This window comes from Chrysemys picta, chromosome 8 (assembly GCF_011386835.1).
Source record: "Chrysemys picta bellii isolate R12L10 chromosome 8, ASM1138683v2, whole genome shotgun sequence".
In the NCBI taxonomy this organism is placed as follows: Eukaryota; Metazoa; Chordata; order Testudines; family Emydidae; genus Chrysemys; species Chrysemys picta.
In genome coordinates, this window is record NC_088798.1 from 66,289,920 (window position 1) to 66,315,241 (window position 25,322).

A 25,322-nucleotide genomic window follows, 5' to 3' on the forward strand; every position below is an offset into this window, starting at 1 on the left:
GTGGGAGGGGATTCGGCTTGCTGCTCTATTGGGTATTGCTGACACGTGAAAGGTGGACGGTTGTATTTGTCCTGGCTTTCCAGGTCTGCCCAGGTTCACTGTATGATGTCTTAACAGTAGAACTTGCTCCCCAGCCCTGAAATGCCATCGTTAGGCCTGCTGGCTTGTGGCCCTAGAGGCGACCTTATTTTTGTGTTATGGGGAGTGACTCCCCGTGTTGCTGTGTTTGGTGCCAGCAAATCACACCATGTTGGGTAGGTCTCCTGATCTGCCTTTGCCCCGTGAAATAAAAGCTGGTTGCTGTACCATGAGGTAAGCCAAGGCCACTAATAATTGAACACACAACAAATCATGAGCCACGCAATCTCACCGGTGGACTTTAGCTGGGTTTTTGGGGTGGGGTTATTTTGGTTTTTCCTTCTCAAACCCAAGCATTCATTAAAACAATATCTTGCCCTTTCTGCTGCAGTGCCATTTCTTAAAGAACTCCATGCACTGTTGCTCCATTAGCTTTAGACTTGCAGAAAACTTTTTCTAGGCATGGGTGCACAAATTTTGCCATAATGGATCTGTCTGTGGTCTAAAGATGGCTAATACTTGACATTTAAGATGAAGATATCCCTCATGCACCTAGCCAGCTATACAATTGTGATTATTGCTGGGCATCAGTTGAAGGCCTGAAGCACGAGATTGAATTGCTCTGTTCATTATTGCAGGTACAGATGTATTAATGGTCATACAACTATCCAGCCCTTGTGTTGGACTCAGTATCATTCTGTACCCTTGTTAGACGATTTCACAGCAGTGAGAACAGAGACTGTACCCTTACAGCTGGTTTACACAGGGAATCTATTGTGAAATAAGATACGGTGTGAATTTAAAGTGATGGATTAATTGGAAGTGGATTAAGTTAAAGGCACTCTTGGTGTACTATATGAGCATCCACCCAAGGAGCTAGTGCGGAATAGTCATTCAGGGCTGTTTCCTCATGTAGACAAGCCTTTGGATTTCTACTATCCGTTTGTTGGGAGAAAGGGTTGGCGGCGAAGGAGGATGGGGAAGTGGTGGTCATAGGGCACAGTATGGTTAGTGGAGAGAGGGTGAGAATGGGAAGGTGTGAGAAGAATGTGGAGAAGAGAAGGGTGGGGCTGGATAAGAGGGTACAGCAGTTGTGCTGCTAGTATTCAAGTGAGAGTATGTCACAGCACCTCGCCCCCCTCCATTGAGGGTGTTCTCACACCTGCAGGCTTCAGTCCAATCTTCTCTCATAAGGACCTGTTTGCTGGAAACCCACCACCAAAATCTGCTGCCTCTGGGTGGGAGGAGCAGCACAGACAACTTGCTACAGTTCTTGGGTCTTCTGATCCTCTCTTCTTTTTTTCCTTTGCAACTCCCCTGTCTCCCAGTACAATGCTACCAGCCAGCCCATGTTCCTTCCAGCTGTTACAAGGCCTCTGCCTACCTCCCCCCATTTCCCAGTTCAACGCAGAACATACCTATCCCCAACTCAGACAAGGACCAAGCAACCAGGAAGGTCCATGGAGGTGCCAGGTCTCCCAGCTCCCTCCTTCCTAGAGCAGAGAGCTCTGGCAGGCAGCTGGCCACCTGAGTGCCGAAGCCCTGGTGACATGGGCTCTTCCATCACTTCCCCTTGGACAAGGAGGGACCATAGCATGACTGTGCCTGTGAGAATGAGTCTGAGGAGGAGAGCAATATGCTCAGTCTCAGCAGGGTGAGTCAGAATAGCCTCAGTGCAACCTTCACACAAAACTTGGAGAATCCACTAGCAAATGTGAGGTTTCAGAGTAGCAGCCGTGTTAGTCTGTATCCGCAAAAAGAAGAACAGGAGTACTTGTGGCACCTTAGAGTAAGGTGCCACAAGTACTCCTGTTCTTCTTTTAGCAAATGTGAGAGGTTCACTGCTTCCCTAGAGGAACAACCAGGAGTGGGTCCATTCCTGAACAAGTGCTATGTTCTGAGTGTCCATTCACAAATGGAAGCCAGGGACAGCATGGGCTGGCTGGACTCGTGGCACTGAGGACTGACTTCCCAGACACGTCCCCCCATGCTGAGGATGGCACGCTATCAGATCAGGCATCACCACCTTGGTAGACTCTAAACAGCAAGGGGAGACAAGCAGGTACTGATGGAGGCCAGCCAACCCCTCCACTGGAAGGAAACCTGCCCAAGTGTGGGTACAGAGCCCCATGGCAGATTGGCTCAGCAGCAGAGATGGACCGACCCAAATGAAGAGTAGATTAAGGGGTGCTCAGCTGGGTGGTGTACCTCAGGGGAGTAGCAGTGGGAGAACTCTGGGTAGGCACCATCTCTTCCCTGAAGAAACGTGGTGCCAAGATGCCAAAGCATGCAGCCCTTCCCACCCCAGAGGGGGTTGGCAAGCAGGTCACAGCAGCCTGCAGAGAGCGGGTCCTGTTTCAAACAACAAAGAGACTCATCCTCTTCCATCTCTTCACTGGTTACTCAGGAGACAGCCACACAGGACAGAAATCAAATCCAGCCAAAAGTCAGAAGGAAGCGCACATCCCTTCTTCCTTCCCAGGTGGGTCCCTGTGTGCTGTTGACTTGCCCTTGGGGGGAGGGGGAAGATGAGTCAAAACATGAGGAATCTGATGTGTGCCCCCCCCTCTGAGCATTTACCCCTATGCCTCAGAGGGCAGTTGCAGCCCTGGGACTCCAGGCGGAGAGGAAGAGACACAACCTGTGTCTGAGAGAGATTTCCCCCACCACTCCCTAAAGGGTATGACATGCCGCTGAACGTGGCTGCAGAAAAGATCATTCAGGCTGAAGCATCCCCATATGGGGCACTGTTGAGTAAACCACTCGCCATACCTCACAGATCATCATGGTGATTCACTTCTGACATGACTGCGGTAGAGGGAGGGGTCTCTTTCCCCTAGAGCTTGAAAGTAGAGGATGCCCTCGGACTGTCTTATTGGCACCCCAGGCTTCATGGGCCTCTATCTCTCACTCCAGGACAATCTGTTATGGTACGGGCACCAAGATGATTGGCCTCCAAATGTCATCAACAGTCTCTGATCACTCAATGTCCCTGCCACGTCTTTCACTACAGACATATCAGCAGGCACCATCAGACAGCCCAACGAGGGCAATGGCCGCTCATCTGTTTTCAGGCACAGCTGGGGCTACGTATGTGGTCTGGAGACTCTGGCTCAGCAGCTTCTGGGTTTAGCGGAGACCCACTGCTCCCTAAAAAAAAAAAAATTGGGAATGCAGTTATGCACTGCAGAGGAAAAGATGCCCCACAACCTTTTCTCCAGCTCCAAAAATAATTTGGACAACGCACATAGTTGACCATGGATCCCCCCTTCACCAGTCCCCCAGAAGGGGCTCAGATTGACTGGAGGAAACCTCACTTTCAGCAGAGGATAAAAAGTATCACAGGATGTCAACGCCTCCTTGCCCTCTTCCAGGCAACACCAACATTGCCCAAGGAGGAACAGAGACAAGCAATTGGTGGCAGGCCCACCATCTTCCACACCAGGAGAGAACACACCTTACGAGATGAGTGGGTACTGAAAACTGTCCTTATACAACACCCCTTGGAACTGACCAACGTAACCTCAAGATTCACTCTGTCTCTGACGTAGAGGGACAGCAGATCCTTTCTCCGAAGAGTTCTCAGGGACAGTATTCCATCTTAATCATCCACAAGCAATCGGAGGGTCTGTGGGCAGTACTGGGCCAGAAATACTCTCATAGCATACAAAGCGCACAGTGTTCCACATGGTGACGTAGCACGCCATAGCAGCAGGAATGCTGCCCAGGAAATTCAGGGCAACAAGAGACCTGACCAAAGCACCTGCCAGAGATTCCTGTGCTGCATTTGTGAGGGAGCGAAGCTCTCCTTTGCTTCCAGTCTTCACAAAATATGGAGATCCTTGTGGGACAGCTCCAGGCCAGGGGGCATGCATTTGTTTCCCTAAAGATCCTGCCAGCTCACTTGGGAGAGTTATTTAGGTATGAGTAGAGGCATGATTCAGAAAGGTGGGAGGAGACCTGGTCATTCATACAGACAGCAAAAGACTGGGCAGTGCACAGTCTCCCCAGACTGTTAGGTTGATAGTCAGCTGCTTGGAGATCTTCCATAGGTGTGAGGGACTTAGATTCAGGATGGATCACTAGGACCCGTCACACTCAAACATGTTCGCCTTTCAGCAAAAACTAGACAAGGAGATCCTATTTCAGGAATCCTGATGTGAGCCTGCTGCAATGGTCCCCTGCCAAGAGTGCTACTGCGGATTGGGGTCTAGAGGCATCAGGGACTCCAATTGCACCAGGGAGGATGTGGATGTTGGAAATAATGGGAACAAGAACATGGCCCAGTGAAACTACTGACTCAGCTGAGGATTGATCACACATCTCCATCCTTCCAAGCTAAACCATACAGCAAAGATCAATGTGCAAGGGATACTGACAAAAGGCTATCGGTGCCTATTAAAAGGCTGTTAGCCTCAAGAATGCAGTCAGCCACGGCAGTATGCTCCCATACATACGGATCTACTTCAGCTACCGGTGTAAGGGGGGAGGAAGGGCTCAGTGTTTATCACTCTGATCATCTCAGCTCCCTGACCGAGTACAGGCTGCAGAGATGAGCTCTAACCCAGATTAATCAGACCTGCAGGTTTCAAAGAGTTGCCATCATCCTTGGGAAGCCTCCAGTTCACATGTGCCCCACCTAAAGTTTAAACTCCGTTCTCCAAGTATGACCAGAACCACCTTTCCAACCTAGGAGCTCCGTCTTCCCCCGTTCCTTGTAAGGCTGTAAACACAGGAATATTTCAAAAAGGAGAAGGATTGGTGGGGAGCCTAACAATGTTTGAAGTTTAGGTGTTTGGGGGGGGGGGGGGGGAGGAGGGCAAATACTGGAAAGCCAGGAAATTACACTTTCTGGGAAACTTGTTACCAGTGAGAGGCACTTCTAGAATTCCTTTTCCTTCAGGAATCTTCTACAACAGCTCCCCACTGGCCCCATGCATGGACCTGAAAAAATTCTCCAAGAGCTGGGGAGATAGCAACTGCCATATTGCAATGGACTGTGATCACATCAAATCTCCAGCGCTTAGTTGAATTGTGCTATCAGTACTTGGTTTGAAAATGGGCTGTGTTGCAGCAAATGGCTTTGGCTATTCAATAGCTGGTAACTTTTTCTCTCGAGGGGATCTACTCTTGCAATGAACTCTGCAGTGTTGGGCCAGAGTTCATGCTGAGCAGATGCCACATCACTCAGACTGGGGTGTCAGTGGTGCAGGAAGTGCCATCCTCCAGATCAGACATGAACTACAAGGTCTGTCCAAGTTTTCAGTGCCTTGTGACATGGTATGTTCTGTCTGGGGACCTGAGGCTGTGCTAAGATGGCACCTAATAAGCTCCTATATGGAGTTTGCCCAGGCTGGATTCAAGGGTGTTCATCCCCAGTTTGGAGCAATTCTCCTGGAGCCACCTTCTCCCTTTCAGATTGTTAATTCAGATGGATCCTGAGACCTTGGTACCTTTTTCGGAAGGGCTTCCTAACCTTTCCCCTCCCCGGCCAGTTCCTTGCTTTGCAGGAGCTCCCTTATCTCAGGTGTCCCTTTGAGCAGCTGTTGACCTGGTGTTTATGTAGTGAATATGCACTAGTTGCCACATTCAACTGGAAGTGAGGATAACATCTGGGGCTTTCTGCTCTAGAAACTTTTTGCAATAAGCAAGAATCTCCATGGGAGCATAGTAGATTTTATATCATTTGAGCCAACCACTGAAGCTCGCAGTGCACAAGGGTGGAGCTTTATCTTAATAGACTGGATATTTTCCCAGCAGGGGAATTGCCCCAGGGGGATGAAGGGGAGGTTTATAGCAATGAAGACTTTCAGAGGCAATATGAATTGCTTTGGGGCTCTAATAATGCCCAATTAATAGGGCCCAGTAAGGTGGCGATGCTTGGTAAGTAATTCTGTGAACTGGAAATGTTAATAAGCATGGGCAGGGGGAGTACCTGGCCAGCCAAACTCCTGGCAAAGAGGAAATTTAGGCTTCAGTGTATTTTTCCCTAATTGTTTCAGGATAACTTCTTGTGGCTGGTAGAAATTAAGCATGCTTGGTTTGGTTTTCTTCTAGTGATGTTTTTGCCCAAGAAAACAAAAGACAAGGAGATTGAGTCTAAGAGTCAATGCATTGAAGGAATTAGTAGATTGATTTGCACAGCAAAACATCAGCAGAATATGCTGCGGGGTAAGTGCTGAATTATCGCATCATTTCTGATAGTAATGGGGAGCATTTTATTGCTAATTATGGCTCCAGTGCCTGTAAGACAGCCATCTCAGTGCTTGATCAGGACGTGCTAGTCTGTGACACAAAGCAGACTTGAACTTCATGGATTTGGCTGCAGGAGGATTCTGCCATCATGGGGAAAGCTACAGATGGCATAGAGCCAGCCAGCCACTAAACCTTAGGTTCTCAATCTGGGAGTTACAAACAGGTCTCGGGGGCACAACAACCCTCTTTTTCCTTTGTAGCTAGGTGGGAGTGGAGTCCCAGAAGTTTTATGTTGTAACATGGGTTCACTGTTGGGAAAAGGTTGAGAAACACTGTTCTAAACTCTTCTGGGTTATAGGTGTTGATTATGGAACAAACCAGTGGTCCATCTTGTTTGCTCTGGTTGTGGCCTCTACCTGATGCTTGAGAGGAAGAGGAGGATTTCTCCATAATGCATGCAGCCAGTGGACAATAATTTCCCACTGTTGAGAGTGGGCAGGGAGATGACTGGCATCTTTCCCATCCCAGCTGCTGAGCCATTTTCATTTGATCTTTAGGGCAGCAGAAGAATTGACTGGGCCTTCTTCCTAATTTTTCTACTATCTAGCTGTCAGTGCAGCATCTGTTTCCTGTACTGACTGAGGAAGGATGATGTGATGGCATAGAATTCAGGCATAGGGATTCTCGAGGGTGACTGTCTTGCTGGGTGCTTTTTGACATGCTTCCTTGTTCTATTCTTCCCCTGCAGTCCTAATTGATGGCGTAGAGTGGAACGATGTGAAGTTCTTTCAGCTGGCAGCACAGTGGTCCTCCCATGTCAAGCACTTTCCCATCTGCATATTCGGACACTCCAAACCTAACTTCTAACCACTTTCAGCGGTGCGGCTTTCTGCCTGTATGGAGACTGCACACGCAGGAACCAGGAATCTGAGTGCCAACTCTGACTCAAGTCTGCTTGCTCTCTCCTGCAGATTACTTACAGATGCGTCTGGATTACTTCTGAATAACTTTTTTCTATTAATTCTTAAGTTTACTACAAGGGAAGGAAATCCATTGAACAAAACAAAAAACAGTCTTAAGCAGAAATGTACCAATAACATGGAAATTACCGGGAGAACCTCCAGAAGTGGGGTGACCTGCCGGAGAACTTAAGAGCAGATAGCTGGATAACTGCACTGCTTATTAACCTGAAACCTCCTGGGTGTGTTTGTGGCTGGGTGTTCTGGATTGGGCTTGAATGGTTTTTGAGGGGAGAGTGGGAGGTACTGAGAGAATGAATTGTTTTAAAATGTTTAACTCTGTGCCGCCCCCCTCCCCGACTTCACATGAAGAAAGTAGAGCCTGGTTCATCACCAGATAGTTCAGGTACCAAGAATGTGAAGTACATTGCGCTGTCTGCCAAAAACCAAGCTAATAACTGAGGGAAACCCCAGGATTCTCCACAGGTGAAGAAACGCCAGAGGGTCACTGTTTTAAGGCCAGCTACTGAAATGGGCAGGCATGTTCACTCTCGTGCCTGATTCAGGTTGGGCAGAGACTGAAATACAAAGTATGAAATGTCTGTTTGAGGAATCCCATTGCTCCAAGTCCATCCCAATAACCCAACCAAGTCAGTCACAACACCCCCTGCAGCCCGGAGCTGGATTTGAAGGACACCAGTTCAGTGGGGTTGTTGCTATTTAGATTTTCACACAGATTATGGACATCAATAAAACCTTGCCCGGCCTCTCAAGAGAATGGATTTTTACAGGTGCAGATTTTTTTTAATGCTTTTAAAAAAGATTAAGTTCTAAAAAAGATAACAGGAAAGATGAGCTGCTGTCTAATGAGTCAGGCATTAATGTACTGGCTAGTTCCTGTGCCCCTTGGGCCTATACACATGAGCAGCTGCATTTTACACCAGCTACGTTCACACCCACACAGCAAAAGCACATGTGCATGTGAAAGCACATACAATACCAGCTCGCAGCAAACGCGCTACCTGCATACATCATCCTGAATGTGCTCTCTCTTCTAGGCAGTGTGTACAGGGTTCCCCCCTCACATGCCAAATGGGAATCCCTTGTTTGGGGGCCCCCTCCAGCCATGTGAGCTGCTGCTGCTGTTTCTGAGGCAGGAGGCCATGTAGCAAAGCCAGCTCTGAGAGCAGAGGCAGAGAACTTCAGCTTGTCTGGACTGCGTTGGAATGCCTCATGCACGGATTGTGTCATCTGAGGGTTCTCTCAGCTATTGTATTTCTTTGACTCCAGCAGTGAACCTGTGTTGCACAGTGCACCGTTAGCCAGCTGGGCCACGTGCCGGCTTAGGATCCATCCTCCAAGGGGCCTGCCATGGAAAATGAGGGTAGAGGAGTCACTCAGTGCCCCTGTACTTCCTGTGGGCTTCTCTCCATGGGAAAGAAGCTACTCCAGCAGGATACAAGCTTGCAGCTAGCAGAACCCACCATTCAGGGATTAAGGATTTACTGTGCAAAACCAACCAGTGCCTGTGTGAAATGCACTGGCCACTATAGCCCTGACCCTGAGCACTACTGCAGCTCATGAGTGGGAAACTGTAAGCTATGAATGTTCTCTCTTCCCCCTCCCCTAAAATATCACAGTGCCAGCCCATTCCCAGGGTATACTAAAGCCAGGGCTGGCTCTAGGCACTAGCCCAGCAAGCAGGTGCTTGGGGCGGCCATGGGGAAGGGGCGGCATGTTGGGCTGTTCGGTGGTGGGTCCCTCTCGGAGGGAAGCACCTGCCGCCGAATTCCTGCCGAAGAAGAAAGCAGCGCGGTGGAACTGCCGCTGGAGTGCCGCCGATCGCAATTGCGATTGCAGCTTTTTTTTTTTTTCTTTCTGCCGCTTGGGGTGGCAAAAACCCTGGAGCCGGTCCTGACTAAAGCAGCCTGAAGGTTGCTCTGATTTACAATGTCAATAGCCCTACAGGGCTGCGTCAGCACCTAGGGATCTCTGGAGCCAAAGGAGGCTTAGCTACAGCTTTCCCCCTGGCTCCCACTCATTAGTAGCTGGGTCTGTGGGTGGCCTAGGAGCTACTGCAGCAACTCTCCTTGCTGGGAATCCTGCCCTGGCTTTAGGACGGAGCTTTGCTCTGCTGAAGGGGCATCGAGGTGCTCTAACTGGAGAAACAAGGCTCTGATCCTTCTCACCACAGGCACAACTCCCTGGAGTTGAATGAAGCCCTCTTGTACCAGGCATGCTGCACACTACACTTCTGGCAGCTGCATGTGGACTGAAATTCCCAGGGGTGGAGCCTTTGCCCAGAAATCCTCCCCCATCAACCCTGCAAGGAATCACACTACAGCAAAGCCTAACAGCTTTAGTTATCTGTAACCCTGCTCTACTCCTCCAGGGGGTCCCAGGGCTGGATCTGTGGGGCTCTCCTGGCGATACAGCTCCAGGGAGGAGCCTCCATGCAGATGTTCCAAACCCAGTGGCTGAGGAGCTAGAGCTTGTTTGCTGTGCAGAGGAGCCAACACCCCACCTTGGAATGAGCAGGGTGCAGCTGCATAAGGGGAGCCTCCTGGGGGTTCCAGTCTCATGGGCAGGCGTTTGCACTGCTCAGGCCCATTTTCAGAGACCCCCAGAGTGGCTCCTTCTCCCGCCCTCTCAAAGAGACAGCAATATGTTAAGCATTTTTCAGAGTCCAAATGTTCTGGGATAGTGACTGACTGAATGAAGATTTGCAAATGGCTGTGGAGCCTGTTCCACCTTGTGTGTGGGTCATGCCCTGGGAAGGCGTGTCCTGCAGGAGGGGTTTCATTGACTTGGGCAGGACTTCAGTGGGCACTGGGTGTGTGTTCAGCTAATGGCCGTGCTGAAGGAATGAGGGTGATTGTGGCCCTAAAGAGAACAGTGCCTCTCTCTTCCCCTTCACAGTAAAGAGGAGTATCTGCAGAGCAAACAGTACATGCACCTTCCCCTCACTGCTCAGGCTACTGGTTTAGATGCATGTTTAATAAGAAAGGAACTTTCTAGTGTGATTTCAGCCATGTCCAGGAATCAATTCTCATCAACTCTCATCAGACTCGCAGGGTCCTCAGCAGCCCAGCAATGCACTCCTGTGAGGAGTCGGGCAGGTCAGCGCACAGATCCACACATGAATGCTGATGCAGCTGGTGGGGGGTTACTGTAAACTATTCACTTTTTTATGGCAGCCCTGAGGAGAGAGTAGGTTTCCCTTTAACGCTTTGTAACAGGGGCAGAAAGAATCTCTAGCTTCAGCATAGTGGCGGCTGGCGCTTAGGATCTTGCAAGGAGGCTTGCACCTTGCTCTGGGGTAGCGCAGCATTGCCTGGCAGCCACAGCTTAGGAATGAGCACACGAGCACATCAGTGCTCTTTATTGAAGCTGTTGCCTCAAGACAAGCCTTTTAATGAAGTCAGCAGTTCAGGTTCTTCCTTAAATCCCTCTTCCCTGTGCAAGTAGAGTGACTGAAATCCAGTCTGTTTTCAGTCCCACAGCCTATTCTACACCAGCACTGACAGAGATCCTTGCCTGACTGACGTTCATGGCCCCTGCAGCGCTGGAGAAGGCTTGGACTGGCTATCCGCAATAACTTTGTTTACCAGGGGCAATGAAGGATTTGACGCTTTGCTCCTCTTTGTATTTCAACCTACTGTAGAGAGACAAACTGTAGCCAGTATGGGACTTCATGGCTCCTGCTTATCAAATGTATGTTGCCCCCTTTCTTCTTACCATGTGCAACGTTTCATGTGGGTTAGTTCTTTATTTTAATTACATTTTATGAAATCTAATTCACCAGGAAACTTTCTGCCTGCTTGGTACCCAAGCACTTGCAGACAGCAGAGTTTGTTTCCTCTGGCAAGCTGCTATTTGGCAGCACAGCCATCTGCAGTGGGCTCTCTGCGGTAGCAATGCTTCCAAGGAAACTCTCCTTGAATCTTCAGGCTGGAGTTTGCCAGGTGGCAGGACTGCACTGATCTTAGGAAAGCTTAATTTTTGGTGGTTCATCATGGGGCTGCCCTGACTCCTAGCCAACAGTTGGAGTTAGATTCCCTGAGCTTTTCCTGGGAATGTTTGTTAATGTTTTATACAGTGGTTACTTTCTCTGAGCTTCTTCACACAACTAACTTTGTCTCTGACCACTGGGAAAACATTCTGGAAGTCTGAGAGCCGAAGCTCTGCCATAACTGAGTATTACAGCAATTGAGCTGTGCAGACAATGGGCTGCTTCATAGGAAATGGTTTTGATAAAGCAGTGGCAGGAGCCTCCTCCCAGGGCGAGCTGAGCTGAGTTCGGGTCTCCCACTTGGTGCTCTCCAACCAACCACCAATTCCAGGGTTCACAGGAAGTCACTCTGAAGAACTGGTCTGTGTGCCAGCTTGCTATGACTATACCATTGTACACTCTGGGGCAGAGCTGACCAGTGGGGAGAGGTGCCAGTTCTTGTGCCTGAAAAGGGGCCATCAGGATATTGGGGGGCTGCTTAATTGCCTTTGCTGTGATGAGTGCAGAAGACTGACCCTAACGGAGCAAGAAACCCAGCACAGCCCCAGTTTTAAAACTCTTTATGGAATAATGAAAAGAGACCTCCACGGGCCTCCACCAGAGTGTGACTCAAAGAAGGAAACTCATTTGCTTTATCTCATTCACCTGAATCACCCTGCTTTAACTGGAAATCTAGATGTTGCTTTTACTTCGGCCCCTGGATTTCTAGCAGTGAACAGGCGGGCGGGGGGACAGAGCTGACTGCCTAGTTTTTGGCTGGTTGCATGCCACCTCGTCACCTGTAACACCCCCCCCCCTTCCCTGCAGGAGGCCAGGAGACTGCAGCAATCCCAACGCAGGTGGGAATGTCCTGTAGTAGCAGATCCGTTTGATTCCCATTACACACTGATCCAGGCCCCGATACTGACTGACTGCTCCTTGGAGCCCCAAACTGCGACTCCAGCACTTTCCTATTGGCAAAGCTGCTGTTCCCCTGGTGTTCTCTTGGGAAACTGGCCCCAGCCCTTCCTTGGAGAAGGGATCTAAGGAGGCATCCTTAGTATGCTGGCCAAGAACTGGAGCTCTAGTTCTACACTTCCATGGCTAAATGAAATGCAGAAGTCCACCATGGCAAGCCAGGGAATATCCTTACCTGTATTGAATGCTTGCTGGGCTTTCATTTGTTTTTCTTTGCCCTAAAGAAAACAGCAGCTGGAGCAGCAGTATTAACTTAACCTCTGGCTTTCCATTAATTTCACCTGCAGTTATCAATTGCATATAATCAATCAAATTTTTCTGAACAACCCAACAATAACCCCATTGAGCTGTTTATATCTCAAATTTAAGTATAAAATTCCTCTGTTACCTTAGTTTGAGGATACTTATCAACCTCCCCTTGGCTTCATTTGCTGCTTTAATTAGCAAGCCTTGTTGTCATGTCCTAGAGAGGATATCTGAGGGTGGAGTAGTAGAATGGGAAGTTTTTGTGGTTTCATATAGAATCGCCATACCCACCTGTAGGCCGTTGACCCAGCTAAAAACCAAACTGACCAGCATTGTTCCATTAATGTCACTAAAACACTCTTATTGGCATGGTATGTCCTGTTAGTCTTTGGCTAGCTATCGTTACCATCTTGGATCAGTCTGGCCAGGTGTTTAGTACCAAGAAAACATTCTAAGAATTGTTCATTTTGAGGGTTCAAGAAATAGTACCAGATGCCTTGAACCCTTGTAAGCAAAACATCTTGGTGAGAATAGAGAGCCTTTTATTCTTTCCCTGTAGTTTGAAGTACTGAAAAGACGGGGGCTTCTCACTGTCAGATGGGAGCTTTGTTTCAGCTCGGATCCCAGGAATGTAAAGTCTGAAAGACCTTTGCAATAGGAACATCTTGGGGTGTTTTCTTTCTTCATCTTGTTTGCTTAGAGATGCTGAGATTACAAACCCTCCATTCAGTGCACTTCTGTATCCTGGCCATTAGAACTGTGGGGACTCGCTAAAACTCTAGCATGATCTTCCCACTGGGATACCCAGTATGAGAGGTGACCATCTGAGCATAGCATCTCCCGCAAACCTTCATGAGGCTCCTTTGGCAAGTTCCTTGCAAAGTCACGGGAGAACTGGAGTGATGAGCTCTCCTGGGTTTCCATGAAGGCATTAGGACTTGATGCTAGAGAGGAGGAGGAGCCATAGTTTTGCAAGTAGCAGGACATTAATTCCTTTAAAAGGAAGCACATCAAAATCCCTGTCAGGTCGGCTTCCCCTTCCATACAGCCTGACAGAAGGAATCCCAGAACTTAGTGTGTCTGACTCGCATGCAGCGCGTCTTTACTCAGAGCACTCTTTAGGAAGCACCTTGCTAAGTGTGGGTACATTAGTGTGTGAGATTGTCACATGTGCAGCAAGCACTGTTCAGACGATGTCAAATGAAGGGATGTTACCACTGTAGATTTCTAAGTTGTCCATCTGTTTCATTGTTGTATTGTTTGGGTTTTAGGTTTTATATGAAGACAAATTAAATATAAATAGCCTTTTTTGGAACGAACTGCAATGTGCGCAACCTCATCAACTATTTTATGGTACTAATGCAACACTAATAAAACTGGACATGAAAGCACACTCACGTCCCAGACGTCTCCTTTGCGTGGGAGCGGCCGTCCATTTCTGTGCCAGTGACCTGGCCTGAATTGAAATGGCTGCATTTTGTAGTTCTGTATGCCTGGGATGGATCTGTCTATACCAGGAAATTAACCTGCTTTGGAAATCTGTTACTAGCAGACAATCCTTTGAACAGATGCTTTGGAATGATTTAGCTGCTAGAGTAGATGGGGAAAAAATTCTTTTTCACCAGTACAGTACGTAAGAGTGAGACAGGGTGGAAGCAAGTCTCAGGGATGCTTTGACACAGCTGGAGACTTTCTGGTACTGCCTATGCTAGCAGCATTCTCAGCACTGGCTCAGGGAAGCCATTGCTGCTACCAGTTGTGTTGACAAAACCAAAGTATTTCTTTTGATGGTCAAACTGCACTTGAGCTGGCTTCTTTACACCAGTGGCCTTTTTTGGGCCCACATGATGTTATTCAACAATATTTCACACCCCAGGATAGAGCAGGATTACCACAATCCCATCCCCTTTCCCCTGTGTTGAAACAGTTGTGATCCTTGAGCTCTTTTCCTGCAAGGAGTGTGGAGAGCAATGTGTGTGACCCTGTCTCTTGACAACACAGCTTTCGCATCATCACCACCCTCACAATCAGAAAACAATGTTTCTTGGAGATCATCCAGAAGATGCTTAATTGGTTAGTTGTTTGTCACCCCTTCCATCTCAATGGCCACATTCAGCCCCTACAGCCAAAGCACATCCCCAGCCCTCCATGATGGACCTGAGCTCCACCATCTTGCAAAAGCCAAAATCCCAGAGTATTTCCTCCAGTTTGTTTCTGAGCTGCACACAGTCAGAGGAGCTAAGCCTCTCAGAGCATGCTCCCAAGATGCCAGATTGGCCAGGAAGTGAGTTGCCGAGTGTGTGTTCGTTTCTAGGATGGTAAGTGGGAAGGAAGACAGGCCTTGCTCTGTCTGATCACAGGACAGCATAGAAATGTAGGGCTGGAAGGACCCTCAAGAGGTCATCCAGTCCATCCCCCTGCACTAAGACATTCTTTTCTTGCTGCTCAACAATGAGACTGAGGGTTTTGTCCCACTCAACTCAAGTGCATGCCAAATTACTAACCAAACCTTTGCTACAGTAGCACCTAGAGGCTTTGATGGAGAGCACATGAGCTCTCTCAATACATTGGACAAAGGAACAGGTGCCTATAACCAATGGGATTGGGAGGGACAAGGTAAACCACTTTGATTAACATCATAAACAGAAGTGTTGGCAAGCCAGCTACTGAGCCATTGTAGAGGGCTCTGTAGGCAATATGGTGGAATTTGAAAGAAGCATATATTGGCTTTGCAGATTTTTATGACAAGTTTCAGAGTAACAGCCGTGTTAGTCTGTATCCGCAAAAAGAAGAACAGGAGTACTTGTGGCACCTTAGCATCCGAAGAAGTGGGCTGTAGTCCACGAAAGCTTATGCTCTAATAAATTTGTTAGTCTCTAAGGTGCCACAAGTACTCCTGTTCTTCTTTTTGCAGATTTTTATGGGCAGCTTCCCAATCATAGGGGCTGTGAGAGCAAAAGCACAGAAGGAGAAATTGGAATTAGGGCACAACAGTCTGGTGGCATTGGCAGAGCAAAGGTAGGAGTCAGTGGCTCAATGACGTGAGTTCTTGGGAGGGAGGGGATTGGCCAGGAAGGCCCTAAAGCTGAAGACTATCTGTTTGGGTGTGATGCCATGAAGAAAGGGGAAAGAAGGAAGAGGTGACAAGCCAGAAAAATTCTTAGTAGCAGCATTTTTAATGGACTGGATGGGAGCAAAACTGTAGTGTTCATGACTGCAGAGGATGAGATAGTAGTAGTCTACTCTAAACCCATGCTGCTGATGGACAAGTTTTAGTTGTCGATGGGTAATGTTGAATCCTGGGTTTGTGGGTTTAAAGAGAGGAAATCTACCTGTGACAGGAGAGGTGGGAGAGAAGATTGTAGGTAGGAGGGACTTGTTGGAATTTGGTCATTTTATACTTGAAAAATTGGAGGTGTGTGGTGGTGGGGAGGGGAGGGGGCAGCGTTAGGTAGATCTTGTCAACTCGGAATTTCCATTGAGTGGAAACAACTGACATTTCAAAAACTATTTTGTTCAGATTCAGAACAAAAACTAGAAATGTCAGAATTTCCCATGCAAAGGAAATCCTCCCTATGGAACAGCAGCCAGCTGCCCCTGCCTTGTGGAAAACTCCTTGAGCTGCCCCTGCCACAGAGCAGAGACCCTAGGCCCTGAGAGCCCCGGTTCAAGCTGGGGCATCCTGGCTCTGGAGCAGCAGACCTCCCCAGCCTCCCCACCAGGTGAGGTGGCCATAAACCAGGCAGAAATCTGCTGGGACTCAGCCTGTGGTTTGGCCAGAGTTTGGTGAAACCGAAGTATTTTCATACAATATTTTGGTTTCAGTGAACAGGCATTTCCTGACAAGTGTTTTGTCAGAAGTTTCCTGTCCAGCTCTAGGTTTAAGCTGGGAATTGGAGCTGTGTAGAGATCTATCTGGAGGCCTCTGAGGATGGAGAAGTACAGGTGCTGGGCCACGAAAATGGCAGCGCTGGAGGAGGAGAGTGAACTCATTGTTGGGGAAGTCGATATAGCCATGGGAGTCCTGCAAGAGACGACTGTGAGAACAGGAATGGTGGGTGTTGGGGTTCAGCCAAAGGTAGGGCATTGGTGGGATGGACCACCGCTAGGGGAGAACACAGAGTAAGGAGCCAGTGACTGAGCTGACAGGCATGAGAATGAGGCCTGGTAGACATGGAGAGAGATGGAACCAGCGTGAGGTGGAAGGGGCAGGTGAGTGATGCTGAGACAGTTGGACAGGGAGACCTTGGCGATAAAGATGAGGGAGCAGTGCATGGTGAAGACCAGGTCAGCTGAGTGGCCACGTTGATCCACGGCTACAGTTAAAGGAAGTGATGAGTGCAAAGATGTGTGGGGCTCAGGGCCTAACAGGACAGCAGCACAGAAGGGGAGAAATAGCTCTACATCTGTTATACAAGCTGTTAGGTTCACAGCATAGAAACAGAGAAATTAGAGGGAGGAAAATGTTATATTGCAACATTCCAGAAAGAATGACTGTATATCTTAAAATGCAGCACCCTAACACACAAGAACCCAAAGCAGAGAGAGAGACAAAGCAGGCTGCTCCCTAAGGCAGAGGGGAACAACCCACCCACCTTGCTCTAAGCTGGTTCTTTGCAGACTGACTGCTAAAGACCCAAAACACAGGCTTCCTACAGAGCCCCCTAACCTGCAGGCAGGACCAGGAAGTCTCCATAGAATTTAAAGTGATAGCTACACTTTAAAGAGTTTTCAATATACCACACAAGATAAACTGTCTGTTGAAAGCAGCACCGCCCAACCTCTGCCACTAGTGCAGCATCCAGCTCTATCAGTGACTTATCTAGCTGCTGTGTAGTCTGTGACTGGATCAGAGCTCCTGGCCCTATCTCTGCTCTCTGGCCCAGAACAGCCTGAGTCTGTCCCAGCATGCAGCCAAGAGCATAGAATAAAAAAAAAAAGTGCGTGTGTGGGGCGGTTAATTTGAGAGAAGAAGAGCTAATTATGGGTCTGCAGTCTACAAATATTTGCAGGGTCTGAATACCATGGAGGGAGGAGGACTATGTATGGAAGTACAAACGTTAATGGGAAGAAAGGAAAGTTTAATATAGCTGGTTGACAAGGGGAAGTTCCTCATGGTGAGGAGTATCGGTCTTTGGAATGGACTCTCAAGGGAAGTTGTGGTCTTCACAAAGCCAGCCAACCACACTTCATGTGTGAAGCTTTCCCTGTGGCATGTACCTATAGAAACAGGATGCATGAGCTCACTGAGAATCCCAATGCAACAAATACAATAAAAGCAGAATGTTCGTTCGACAAGTAGCTCTCCTCTTTCTCCGTTCTCATGAGTACTCCTAGCTAACTGAGCTGACATCATCACCCCAACATGGCTGGACTCACCTGAGGAAGAGCATTCCTTCTACAATGTGGATTCCTTACTGCAAGCTGTGGGAGCACCCAGGCTGGTGGGAGATGCTGGTGTGAGAGTCAATACAACAAATCATTTGGGCATGTTTATGATACAGGGCAGTTTTTAAATAGTGTCTGTGCTGAACTGCAGTCTGCATAACCTGGAACTACGTTCTAGTCCGTGCCTGGCTTGACTTCAGCTGGTAACACCAGATACAGGGTTCTGACCCTAAACATATGTTGAAATAAGGAGACCATGGAAAAAATCAGTATTCTCTCTGGAGCTGGGGGCCTAGGTGATGGGCTCTTTCTTGCGTTTCATGCACTAAACCAGAGGAGACGAATGTGGACAGAGTTCCATGCATGGTGGAAAGTATCAACCAGGGTGGGCAAAGAGAGCAAGGTGACCGGGCCAGCATACGGATAGGGGAAATGAGAATTGAGCATAGGAGGGCAATGACTGGGAAGGGCACCGAGATTATGCACGGCCTTGGGAGGCTGAGGAGCTCTGATCTGACATAGTAGGAAGCTAACAGAGGGATTGAAAGACAATGTGATGCAGGGAGATGACTGGCCTCTTATCACTCCTGTCCATTGAGAATGGTGCTGCCAGACAGAAGGGGGCAGTAATCGAGTAGAGAGATGACTGGGGCATGGAGACATTTTAATAGTGGGGTGAGGGATGAAAGTTGGATTTTGGAGAAATTCAGAAGGAAGAAGTCAAAGGCCCTAGGGAGAGACTAGATACATGAGGAAGGGAAAGGTGGCCCAACAACTGAGCCTAAGATAGGAAGAACAGCTGTGAGGTGGTTGTTGGAGGAAGAGGCTAGGGGACTGTCATAACTATAAAGGGAAGGGTAACAGCCCTCCTGTGTACAATACTATAAAATCCCTCCTGGCCAGAGACTCCAAAATCCTTTTACCTGTAAAGGGTTAAGAAGCTCAGGTAACCTGGTTGACACCTGACCCAAAGGACCAATAAGGGGACAAGATACTTTCAAATCTTGGTTAGGGGAAGGTTTTTGTTTGTGCTCTTTGTTTTGGTGGTGGTTCGCTCTTGGGACTGAGAGGGACCAGACATCAATCCATGCTCTCCAAATCTTTCTGAATAAGTCTCTCATATTTCAAACTTGTAAGTAAACAGCCAGACAAGGCATGTTAGTTTTATCTTTGTTTTCTCAACTTGTAAATGTACCTTTTACTAGGGTGTTTACCTCTGTTTGCTGTAACTTTGAACCTAAGACTAGAGGGGTTTCCTCTGGGCTCTAAGTTTGATTGCCCTGTAAAGTTATTTTCCATCCTGATTTTACAGAGATGATTTTTACCTTTTTCTTTAATTAAAAGCCTTCTTTTTAAGAACCGGATTGATTTTTCCTTGTTTTTAGATCCAAGGGGGTTGGATCTTGATCCACCAGGAGTTGGTGGGAGGAAGGAGGGGGGATGGTTAATTTCTCCTTGTTTTTAGATCCAAGGGGTTTGGATCTGTATTCACCAGGGCATTGGTGAAGAGTCTCTCAAGGCTACCCAGGGAAGGGAATTAGCACATTGGGAGTGGTGGCAGCGGACCAGATCTAAGCTGGTAGTTAAGCTTAGAAGTTTTCATGCAGGCCCCCACATCTGTACCCTAAAGTTCAGAGTGGGGAAGGAGCCTTGACAGGGGCAGAGAATAGTTCAGGTGAGGAGTGACTATCTGTAGGTGGGGTGTGGACATCCAAGAAAAGATGTTGGAGGCAGCTAGACACATGAGACTGGGGGGAGAGGGACAGATTGGTGGTGGAGAGGTGAATTTGGCAAGGGTGGAAAGAGCAACTGAAGCCCTGGAAGAAGGTAAGATTATCAGGAGCGGGAGGAAGGAGAACGGAACCATGAACCACCACCAACTGGGCGAGAGGCAAGATTGATGGTGTGGCCAGCAAGGCCCCAATGCTTACACACAACCTTCATTTCAAGCACATGCACAAATCCCACCAAGATGAGTGGGGTTTTTGGGCTATGCTTTCAGCACTTGCTTATGAGCATTGCTGACTAGGGATGGCTTGCAAAGTTGGGGCATGGGGAGAGAGCAACACACATACGGACTCATGGGAAAGAGGGGTAGTAGAAGAAGAGATACTTTGATCAACTGTGTCAGACAGCAGAGACACCCAGCCAGGTGAGTGGGGGAGAGCTAGGGGGCACCTCCTTTGTCAGAGTAAGGAGCAGATCTCTGACCACCTTGACCAGGGCAACTGCTGCACCTTTGCATAAATCTGTCTCAGCCAAACATTGTGGTAGCAAAGGTGGGAGCTCATCTCGAATGAAGGGTGAACTCTAGTCCCTGCCTCCCAATTCACCTTGGTAAGGCATGGACCTCAAAGCATAGTTTGACCCTTTTAAATGCTCACCTTATTAAAACACAGGATTGCCCAGTTTTTTCTCTTTATTAACCCAAGTATCAGATGGAATAATAGGACCTTACTGCGACCCAAGGAGAAGAGTTAGGAATGTGAGAGTTAAGTTTCTTCAGCAACGCTAACTTGGCCACATCGCACATCCAGTCTGGTCTATGGCAGAACTTCTGACAAGGTTAACATCAGTACGGATAAAATAGGCCATTTGCAGTGTTGTTTGTAGCTGTCTCGGCCCCGGGATTTTGGAGAGACACAGTGGGGGAGGCAACATTTTTTATTGGACCAACTTCTGTTGGTGAGAGAGAACTTTTGAGCTACACAGAGCTCTTCTTCAGGCACCATTCCCCGACCTGAAGAAGAGCTCTGTGTAGCTCCAAAGCTTGTCTCATTCACCACCAGAAGTTGGTGTGACGGGTTGGATCACAGAAACCCCCTTGGGAGCTGCCACCTAATGTACCAAGACTACTTCTATTCCTGTTTTCCCTACCAGCTCAGGACTCCAGCACCCTGTCTTGCTGAGCCAGACACTCCCATCTGCTCCAACACAGACCCAGGGTCTGAATTACTTGCCCCAAAGCTGCAGGTTTACCTGAAAACAGCTCACAGAAGTGTGCTTGTCTTTAGCTCTCAGATGCCCAACTCCCAATGGGGTCTAAACCCAAATAAATCTGTTTTACCCTGTATAAAGCGTATACAGGGTAAACTCATAAATTGTTCTCCCTCTATAACACTGATAGAGAGATATGCACAGTTGTTTACTCCCCCAGGTATTAATACATACTCTGAGTTAATTACTAAGTAGAAAGTGATTTTATTAAATACAGAAAGTAGGATTTAAGTGGTTCCAAGTAGTAACAGACAGAACAAAATAAGTCACCAAGCAAAATAAAATAAAATGCGCAAATCTATGTCTAATCAAACTAAATACAAATAAGATCCTCACCAGTTCCAGAGTGCTCCCTTTTACAGGCTAATCTCCTTTTAGCCTGGGTCCAGCAATCACTCACACCCCCTGTAGTTACTGTCCTTTGTTCCAGTTTCCTTCCAGTATTCTGGGGGTGGAGAGGCTCCTTCTTTAGCCAGCTGAAGACCAAATGGAGGGGTCTCCCATGAGTTTAAATAGACTTTCTCTTGTGGGTGGAGACCCCCCTCCTCACTTCTATGCGAAGTCCAGCAGAAGCCATTGTCCACATGGTATCTTGTATGTCTCCAGGAAGACTTCTTATGTGGATTGGAGCATTCCAGGAGGCATTGTTCCCCAAATACTTCCTGATCGGGTACTTAACCTTGCGAATTCTTTCCTAAAGAAGCTGACTAAATGCCTCACAAAGCTTACTTAGAAATCAAGCAAGTGTACATAACTTGGAACACACAAATGGTGCCTATATACAACTAGGATGAACATAACCAGTAGATCATAACCTTTACATAGATATGTTACATGGCAGGTGTAGCAAAACCCTATTCCAGTTATATCATACATACATTTATAAGCACCCCCCCATAAAGCCTTATGGGGTACACTGTCACAGTTGGTCCCATAAAAGATATTCCCTCCCCCACCTTGTGTGTCTCATTGAAATAAGAACAGGAGTACTTGTGGCACCTTAGAGACTAACAAATTTGTCTTTTTGCGGATACAGACTAACACGGCTGCTACTCTGAAACCTCTCATTGAAATAAGGAAAGCTGGAACTAAGAATAGGCTCCCAGATTGAAAATGGCAATGCTTCTCCCTGCACATACTAATATGCAGACTACGAGAGAGCATGGCCAAGTGAATGTGGCACTAAGAACCTGAGCATCTACATGACCTGGTGATTTTTTAATTTTAACATGAATTGTGCAGCTTTCATGCTGTAGGAAGATAGGTTTTTTGTACTTTAGCTACAGTACATCCACTAGGGGGCAGATGTGACGTATGTCTGAGAACCCTCTTTTTGTAGAAGTAGGAAGAAAAGCTAACTTTGGTCTGTCAGCTTACACACCCATGGCATAATTATGTCTTGCCCTGTTATCAGAGGTTGCAGTGCTATTATTACAATGCCTTTAACAGGGAGTTTGTGTGGGGAGAGGGGAAGTTGGGTTGTATTTTAAAATAAGTTTCTTTTGTAGAAAGAAACCTTTCAAAAATTCAAACTTTTTTTCCTTTCAGGATTGCAACTGCTAATTAAATTTTCTCCTGTACTAAAATGGGAATCTCTGCCTGTCCGCAGGGATGCCGGGCACTTGTTATCTGTGAATATATGCTTATTTCTTAGCTGTACAATTCCTTGAACTTCAGTGGATGGATAAATTGTGGAATGCACACCTGCTCTTGTGTCTCAAACAGGACTGAGATTCAAGAGACCTGCATTCTGAACCTGACTCTTCTACAGACTTGGAGGGTGATCTTGGGCAGAACACTTTAACTTCTGTGCCTCGGTTTACCCATCAGTAAAATTGGGATAATACTGGCCCAGCTCAGCGGGTGGCAGCTGCAGTTTAGTGTGTTGAAATCTTGAGACGGAAGGCACTAGAGAATGGCTGAGTGTTCCTTTACATGTAGTCAGCAAGTATGCAAATCCCTGTCCCCTGCCTAAGGCAAACCAGCCCTCACAACTGCTTAACCCCAAACCCACAACAAATATGGCTGCCTCAACCTGTAACCTTATACTTGAGGAGAGATGAGCATGGAGATAGTCCTCAGGAGGACAGTGTCTGGCTTCATTCAGCAGAAACTGAATTTGTTTAACTGAGCTCTGAGCATTTGAAACTGTGTCCCCTGCCCGAGCCAGAGTGCTTTATAAGCTTGCCATGTGTGCTCCTAAAGAGCATCATATTGTGCCGGGGGAGGAGGGTTGTCAGTCATTAAATGTTCACGGATGTACCTAGTCCCTGGAGTTGCTTCAGCCAGGCTAGATGATCATCTCCAATGCTCCAGGTATGCCATTGATGGTATAAAAAGGACAATGACAATGCTCACTGTCATGAGAACACCAGAGTGCTCCCTTGGCTCATGGTACTGGGTCTGGAGGCTACAGCCTGTCTGTTCTGGTCCCACTCCTGTGCACTGGGAACCTGTAATCACTTTTGTTGGGGGCGGGGGGAAGAGTAGCAGCTGTAACCTACACCAGGGGAAGGGCAACACAGAACTGGCAGCTTCCCCCGCTTAGCTGTGTTTGAGTGCAGCTGAGAATTGCACCCCCTTGTGAAATGGACAGTGTGGGGGATTGGGCATACACAAAATGCAGAACCCACAGTCAGACGCCTATCTCGGAAACATTGGCTCCAGAGCTCCCATTGACCACAGGGTACGCTGAGTAGGTTGTAAGTTTGGAGTGGGAAAGTCGACCATTGGAATCGTGTTGATGCAAGTTTGCTGGGCCATTAATCGCATTCTGTTCAGAAGAACCGTGACTCTGGGTAACGTGCAGGACATTGTGGATGGCTTTGCACAAATGGGTTTCCCTAACTGTGGAGGGGCGATAGATGGCACGCATATTCCTATTCTGGCACCAGCCCACCTAGCCTCCGAGTATGTTAATCGGAAGGGGTATTTCTCTATGTTTCTCCAAGTACTTGTGGATCACCGTGGGCATTTCATTGACATTAACGCATTCTGGCCCAGAAAGGTGCATGACACATGCATCTTTCAGAACACTGGCCTGTTCAGGAAGCTGCAAGCAGGGACTTTTTTTCCAGACCAGAAGATCACCGTAGGGGAAGTCGAAATGCCCATTGTGATCCTTGGAGACCCTGCTTACCCTTTAATGCCATGGCTCATGAAACCCTACACAGGGAGCCTTGACAGCAGCAAGGAGCGGTTCAACAACAGGCTGAGCCAGTGCAGAATGACTGTGGATTGTGCTTTTGGCCGTTTAAAGGGCCACTGGTGCTCTCTGTTTGGGAAGCTGGACCTGGTCGATAACAGCATCCCCGCGTGCTGTACCCTGCATAACATTTGTGAAGGGAAGACTGAACGATTCACTCAGGCATGGAACTTGGAGGTTCAACACCTGGAGGCTGAATTTGAACAGCCAGAAAGCAGGGCTATTAGAGGGGCCCATCGCAGGGCTGCAAGGATTAGGGATGTCTTGAGGGAGCAATTTGAGGCTGAAAGCCACCAGTAATGTCTAGTGCCCTGCATGGGAGTGAAGTGCAGTGGTTCCAATGTTAGTAGGAATCTGTGTTTGCTATGCTGACTTGCAGTGCCTGTTTCTTTCCTGAGCTAAGGTATCTTTTACTTTATGCAATAATAAAGAATGTTTTCAAAGCCAAAAATTCCATTTATTGAAAAGAAACACAACTGCTTGGGAAACAGAAAGGGCGAGGGGGTGGGGTGGGGAACGGTACAATCACAGATTTGCATATGTCCTGTCTGGAGTGCTGTGCAATGAGTGCTGCACTTCAGGATGGCTATAGTGTATGGTGATGGGGGTTGAGTGCAGTGGGTAAGGGTCGTAGTTTTCAGGGCTGGGTGATAAAGCTACAGGTGCTGGAGGCAGCTGGTTGCAGTAAGAACCTGGATGTTGGACAAAGTGGATTGGAGATTAAATTGGGGGCACAAGGGAAAGAGTTTTGGGACAAGGGCTGCGGGGGGGGCGGTCACGGTAGTGCTCTACCTGCATGGCTACAAGCGCCTGAATAGAGTCTGCTTGGCGCTCCATTATGCTTATCAGCCAATCCGTGCTTTGCTGCCAGAGCACCGCACTTTTGTGCCGGCGCGCCTCGTTCTGCTGGTGGATCCTCCTTTCACTCTCCCGCCACTCCTGCACTTTTTGATTTTCATTACATGAATGCTGCATTACTTCATGCAACATCTTCCTTGCTTCTACGTGGCCTCTTTCTGATTCTTTGGAGTCTTTTGGTGATAGCACGGGCGGCTGAGATCTCAAGGTTGCATCTGTAAAGGCAAAATGCAACACTTAACAGAGGCAGCATTGTTCACACCAGACAGAGCAATGATTCCCCCGTACTTAAGGGCAAGCACAATCTACACAATAGCATAATTTGCCCATCCCAAAGCAAGTGCACATAACCCACAGGAGCCCCAAAATGGTGAGTAAGTACAGGGTCAAGCGTGACTGATTGTTTCACAGCTGTACTGTCTCCTGG

At 47.9% G+C, this 25,322-nt stretch overlaps 1 protein-coding gene across 23 annotated transcripts in view; it reads left to right on the forward strand.

Annotated features, from left to right (window-relative positions):
* The window catches only part of LOC101932594 (metastasis-associated protein MTA1), a 384,146-nt gene that overhangs the window by 178,553 nt on the left and 180,271 nt on the right, over positions 1-25,322 (forward strand). For 3 of the 23 annotated variants that reach the window (XM_065555722.1, XM_065555723.1, XM_065555724.1), the window contains exons 23-24: positions 6,136-6,249; positions 7,022-13,840. The exons of the other annotated variants lie outside the window; for them this stretch is intronic. In XM_065555722.1, the coding sequence (XP_065411794.1) occupies positions 6,136-6,249; positions 7,022-7,140 (233 nt within the window). In that variant the 3' untranslated portion in view covers positions 7,141-13,840. Of the gene's footprint in view, positions 1-6,135; positions 6,250-7,021; positions 13,841-25,322 lie in introns of those variants that run through there. 23 annotated transcript variants of the gene reach the window in all.